This window comes from Nicotiana tomentosiformis, chromosome 5 (assembly GCF_000390325.3).
Source record: "Nicotiana tomentosiformis chromosome 5, ASM39032v3, whole genome shotgun sequence".
NCBI classification, from domain to species: Eukaryota; Viridiplantae; Streptophyta; class Magnoliopsida; order Solanales; family Solanaceae; genus Nicotiana; species Nicotiana tomentosiformis.
In genome coordinates, this window is record NC_090816.1 from 122404463 (window position 1) to 122410981 (window position 6519).

Genomic DNA, 6519 nt, shown 5'->3' on the forward strand with positions numbered 1-6519 from the left:
AGAACTATTTTTATTCCTGATTTCTTGTCTGATGTCCGGTACTCGTATCATGGGTTCCGAATAATTTTCATTTGTGTTACGAAAAGACCGTTAAAAAGAAAAATATTTTTTATTAATTTTTTTTCAAAGTTCTAACCCAAAATTTCCGGTTAAAATCGGAGAACTATTAATTCCATAACAACAGTCAGAAAATTGCTAAACGGGCATTGGTTATCTTAGAATCAAAGTAGTAAAACTTGTGTGTATTCCCAAGACATACATAATTATTTTTAAAGTGATATATACAAAAGCAACACTTAACCAAACAAACAGTCAGTTGGAGTATATAAAGCTCATTTAATTATTAAATGGAGTAAATAGATAAATTTTCTCGAGCTCAGAAATTTATATATTGTTAGTCCCTATAAGTTGAGAAGATTCCTTTCTACATAAAAGTTAAAAAAACAAATAAAGATAATTGAAAAGAAAGGGAAAAAAAGAAGACAGGTAAAGTGAGCAGCTAAAAAGGAGGAATCGGGTCAAACCAGATTGAGTGGGTGGGTCATGTTTTGTCGTAATTGGGTCCACATGATTTGACCCGAAGGTCAAAACAGTAATACACTGTTTTCTCCGCGTGGTCGTCTATAATGATTGAGACAAATCTGTCTACACCTATCTATTGCATTTCTTGCCCCTTCTACTTCTTTGTTTTTCCTTTTTTGGTCTCTCAATTCAAATCATTCTTTATTTTTTGCATTTAAAGTTCTTTATAGTAGTGTAAAACATATTTAAATATATAAATTATTTATAAAGTAATTATAATTATTAATTAGTAACCTAACAAAGGTAATAGTTTACATATCACAAGTTAAATTATATTGATAATACAAAATTTTAAGGATTAGAATCAATAGGAAATAGCTATAAATTAATCTAGAATAACATGATTAAGAATGGGAAAAACTATGAAACAGTTTCCCAGCTTAATGAAATATAAACATGACAATCATATGCTTAGAACCTTAGGCAATCAAAATATTACAAGTAATAGTACTCCTTGGGGATATCTACATCCAGTTCTACTTCTACAAACAATATGGCATGTAATATGTTAAACTCTATTTAGTAAGTAATATAAATCCTATAAGTACTCAAAATAAAAATAAAAATATAAACATGACAAAATATAATCATAGTACAAACCTCAATTTTTTTATTTTTTATTTTAACTTAAGGTTCAATATTCAAGATACGTATTGAGCAGTAGAAGTGATTTTTTGATACTCATTACCAGATGCGAATTTAGCATATAACATACATGTTCACGTGAATTTTGGACCAACAAAAAAAATGTATTAACTTTTGGTCAACCCATATATAAAGAAATTTATTAAATATTTATAAATATTTGACAACAAACTCAATTATAGGACACTATAAAAATTTATGAACTTCATATCTTAAATCTACCTCTGCCCTATTTGATGACTTAATAAGGCATCCGTCAACTATAATTTGTTGTAGAGTCAATTTCGAATTCAAAACTTAAAATGTCTTCCATAAAACAAAGCTTAAAAAAAAATTAGTATAATGCATAAAGTATCTCGCGTTCACATAGAGTTTGAAAAAGAGTTATACCCGAGAAGTGTGATCTAGATAGTCTATCCTAATATAAGTATTGGTGACTGCATCCATATTTCTAACTCGTTACCTATAAGTCATACAAAAATAATTTACTATTACTTCAGGCTCTCCTTCCCATCAAGCAAAGATATCCTTCCTTTAATACGATGCATGGTTACTAAGAAGTGTATATGCTGATTTTTTCTCCTATTTTGAGTAATGAGAGCTCGTTTCAAGATTATTGTCAAAACATTAAAGTACAAGCTTGATGATATTGGACCATTTGTTTCACTTGACAAAATAAGTTTTCTTCTCTTTGACTCATTTGACAAATGTAGTATAAAAAAGGAAAACAACAAAGTAAATGATTTTACACTTTTCAAAAAATGGCATTAAAGATTTGAAAACAAAGGAAAAGTTTTTTTAGCAGTACACTAAAACCTGTCTATAACTGCATCCTTATATAACAACACTTTACTATAAAAGTTAAGTTTTTTCGGAACCAAATTTCATGTTCTGTTATAATATATATTTTTTATAACAGTAATTCACTATAACATCTAAAGATATATAGAACAAACGAGACTGTTATAGAGAGATTTGACCGTAGTTAGTACCATAAAATCTACACAAATTAAATGGGGCTGGTGGAAAGGAGAACAATAAATAGGGATAAGTTGGGGGCTACAAATGCAAAAAATAATAAATGTGACCATAAATTTCACTCGTTTTTTTCTCCACTTTTTCTTACAAAAATTTCCACTTTCTTGCATGTGGACTCATAGTCTCCACTGCAGCTTCCTCTTCTCTTCCTTTTCTTCCTTTCTTCAACCCCCCCCCCCCCCCCCCAACAAAACACTAAAGAAGAACCCCCTCGTGATTCGTGCTTACTTTCAGTAATCCAATAATTTTCTTCTCAGATAATCGGTGAGTTTTCAGCTTTCTTGATTTCTTTTTGTGGGTTGCATATTTTGTGTTAAAAATTGAATCTTTTTGTAGTTTTCTTTCTCATTTTGAAGGTTTTTGAGTTTAATACTTGTTTGTTTTTGTGAAATATTTTTTTTTGGCTTTTTGTTTTTTTCTTGGGTTGCATTTTTTGTGTTAATTTGGAGTCTTTTTGTAGTTTCATTTCTAATTTTGAATGTTTTTGACTAGTTTAAACTTGTTTGTTTTTGTAAAGTAGTTTCCTTTTTTTTTTTCTCTTTCTTTTCCCTTTTTGGGTTGAGATTTCTGTGTCAAAAATGGAATCTTTTTTAGTTTATTTCTGATTTTGAAGATTTTTGAGTTTATAGCTCTATGTTTTTTTTTTGTAAAGTAATTTCCTTTTTTGGGTTCGTGCCTTCTTGTAGTATTTTTCTCTTTATATTTTCTTGTTGTAATTGGATTTTATTTAATTTTTGTCTTTTGGGATGTTGTAAATGTTTCTCTTCATGTTTTTTTTTAGAAGGGGGCTTGATTTGGGTTTCGTTTGAATATACTTATGGAATAATTTTTGGTTTAACGGATAGTGATATTAAAGTTGCATAGATTATGGAAAAGAAGAGGAAAAAAGAATTTTTTTTTTTGTCTTTTCTTTGCATACCAAGTTAAAAGGTAAAGACTTTAAGATGGAAAATGAAATCTTGGAGTAGAAAGTAAAAGATTTATGCTTAGCTGCACCTAAAAGTCTAGGTATTTGTTGTTATACTTCCTTTTGATTGCTAGTCTGTAAAAGGTAAGAACAAACAGTGAATATGTACCATTTTCTTCAAAAATTTCAGAAACTATTAGTTATGGATCCAGCATAGTGTTTAAAGTAGTTAGATTTTTCATTGTGTCGACATTTTAATTCACATCTGTTCTAACTTCTTTCTTTGTTGTATTGTTTATTATCCAGAATTAAATTGCTGGGGAATTTGATTTTCAGATCATTCTTGAAGATTCGCTTTTGATACCAGATATGGTTGCTGAATCTTGGTTTCGCAATTTCTGGAAAAATTCTAAAAAGTATGAGGGTGGTGGTCATCAAAAAGTGCTAGTCGGCGTTCTAGCATTTGAAGTTGCAAGCTTAATGTCTAAACTGGTTCATGTTTGGCAATCTCTGAGTGATAAGCAGGTGGCTAGATTGAGGGATGAGATAATGAACTCGGTTGGTATCAAAAAGCTAGTTTCGGACGATGATTCCTATATTGCAAGGTTGATGTGTACAGAGTTGGTTGAAAACTTGGGACATGTGGCAATTGCTGTTTCTAGGCTTGCCAAAAAATGCAACGACCCTTTCTTGAAGAGTTTTGAGCAAGCCTTTAATGATCTACTAAAAGTTGGTGCTGATCCGTACGGGTGGCAACTTTCGTGGAAGAAGATGGATAGGAAAGTTAAGAAGATGGAACGGTTTATTGTGATTAATGCAAATTTATATCAAGAAATGGAGAATCTTTCCGATCTTGAACAGACATTGAGGAGATTGAAGGGAAATGATGATGCAGACAGCATTACTCTGGTTGAGTACGAGAAGAAGCTTGCGTGGAAGCAGCAGGAGGTGAAGCATCTTAAGGATGTTTCTATTTGGAATAGGACTTACGATTACACAGTCCGTGTTCTGGCGAGATCCTTGTTTACTATATTTAGTAGGATCGGGCATGTGTTTGGTGTTGATACTGCGGATGAGAGGGCTAAAGCATCAAGAGAACTAGATTCTGATCAAATCCATCGTAGCCACTCAGTTGCTTATGCCCAATCAACTGTTCACCCGTCTGAAACAGGCTTGACTAGATTTTCCTCAGAACCAGTAGAAAGTATCCTTTCCAAATCTGGGCCAATCTCGGGCACAAGAAACATTAACAATTCTTATTCAGGTCCCCTGAAAAGTTCAACTTCAACGGGAAACCCGGTCCCTGGAAGACATTCTTCTGGTGGCTTCTATTCGGGTCCTCTGGGAAGGTCAACAACAAAATCTGGGCCGCTCCCTCTATTCAATAAATCCGGCATGAGGTGGTGGAAATCTCGTGATCGTTCAGGAAGTTTACATGGAAAAGGTCCAAATCAAAAGCATTCTCGACTCACCTCTACAGGTCCGCTAAAAGGCTGCATGATGATCGGGAACGGTTCTCCTGTAGGTAATTGCTATCTAGATCCACAAGGATTTCATTCTGGTTTTCTCAGTGCAACAAAAGGAGCTAATGTAAATGGACATGTTGATGGCTATTCAACTTGCTCTTATCTGACAAGTTATAATGCGAAAAAAAGGTTGTTAAACGCTCCTCCAGAAACTCTTGGAGCTGCTGCCTTAGCACTGCATTATGCAAATGTCATTATCGTGATTGAGAAACTAGTGGCATCTCCTCACTTGATTGGACATGATGCAAGAGAAGACCTGTACAACATGCTACCGGCTAGTTTAAGAGGAGCCCTCAGGGCAAAACTAAAGCCATTCGCCAAGAGCTTGACGTTGTCCGTTTATGACACGGTTCTTGCTGGAGAATGGAATGAAGCAATGATGGGGATTCTAGAATGGCTCGCTCCGCTTGCTCATAACATGATAAGATGGCAATCCGAGCGGAGCTTTGAGCATCAGAACTTTGTTTCAAGAACAAATGTGCTGCTCGTACAAACCCTTTATTATGCAAATCAAGAAAAGACAGAATCAGCAATTACAGAGCTACTCGTCGGTCTGAACTACATATGGAGGTACGGAAGAGAAGTGAATGCAAAAGCAATAGAGGAATGTGCTAGTGCTAGAATGATGTTTAATGATGATTACTTGGATGAGTGATTTTGGCTTTGAACGGTTGGAGTTTAGAAACCGGCCAATGGCAAAATGCTTCTCTTCAGAAGCAAATCACAAGACGTTTCCGCCTGGTTTTTTTCAGTTTCTGCTGATTCGAGCTATTCTGGCGATCATATTCCATGAGATTCTTTATTCGTTAAAAGGGCGACGACTACTGCTGGAATGCAACTTTAAGCTTCTAAACATTTTTTCAGGTCAGTAAGTGATGACCATTTTTCTATTTTGCCAGGAAAACTTGGATCTCATTCGACATATCAGAGTCCACGCTATAAATTAAATGTCTTGTTATTTGATAAATGTATAGAATTAGTTGAGGTTGTTTCTAGCTTTGTAAATTTACATGGCAAAGGATTTCCCTTAATATATAAACAATGAAAGGTTTGGCGCGTAGTTTGTTCATCTACTTTCCAATATTATGAAGCATGGGAGTTTCAGAATTAGTTAAGCTGAATCTGGGCTTGTGCTTGCATGTTTTTACTGACTTGAACGGTAGCACCAAAAGGTGTGCTTATTCCCCGTTGAAGTGGGTGAAAATCATGAGACCAGTCTTAAATTCCAGTTAAGACAAAATGCTAGGTGATCTTTTCAATTTGCCTAAGTCTTGGCACTGGAGTTATTCAATACCGGCAGCAGGTAATTAAATAGGGCAGCTCGGTACACAAGGTATCTCGCGTTCACGCAGGGTCCGGGAAGGGCCGCACCTCAAGGGATGAGATGTAAACAGTCTACCTTAATGCAAGCATTAGTGACTACTTTCACGGCTTGATCCTTTAATATTAAAACCAATCTTTTATTTTTTAAAGAATGTATCTTCAAGATTCTATCGTTGTCCATTTGGAAACAAATAAAGTTTTGGGGTTATATTAAATGTTTCAACCGTCAAGAATTGCTGGCGCCAACTCTTCATATACAGCTGCAGGTGCTTAAACTATACTATCCTTAAAAGAATTTTTATTCAAAGAATTTGTGTGCCGACCTTCCATTAGCCGACGTCTGCCTTTGGTGGTTGAAATTTGGGGATGGAGAAAGAGAAAAATCAAAGTTGAAATTTTCTACTTTGATAGATTAACTAAAATAGACGCTCACCCTATGTATACTCGGTGTATATTATATGTATATTAGCTAGCAACTTTCATTGTCATAATTATTGT

The 6519-nt window shown here is 34.3% G+C and overlaps 1 protein-coding gene across 2 annotated transcripts; it reads left to right on the forward strand.

Annotated features, from left to right (window-relative positions):
* The first annotated feature begins 2344 nt into the window (after nt 1–2344).
* Nucleotides 2345–5758, forward strand: LOC104110108 (uncharacterized). Of its 2 annotated transcripts, none has more exons than XM_009619533.4 (2): nt 2345–2529; nt 3479–5758. In XM_009619533.4, the coding sequence occupies exon 2, from the start codon at nt 3542–3544 to the stop codon at nt 5351–5353; it is 1812 nt and encodes a 603-aa protein (XP_009617828.1). In that variant the 5' UTR covers nt 2345–2529; nt 3479–3541; the 3' UTR covers nt 5354–5758. The 2 variants fall into 2 exon arrangements, with proteins under 2 accessions (XP_009617828.1, XP_070031379.1); XM_070175278.1 differs by lacking the exon at nt 2345–2529 and adding an exon at nt 2992–3195.
* The last annotated feature ends 761 nt before the right edge of the window (nt 5759–6519 follow it).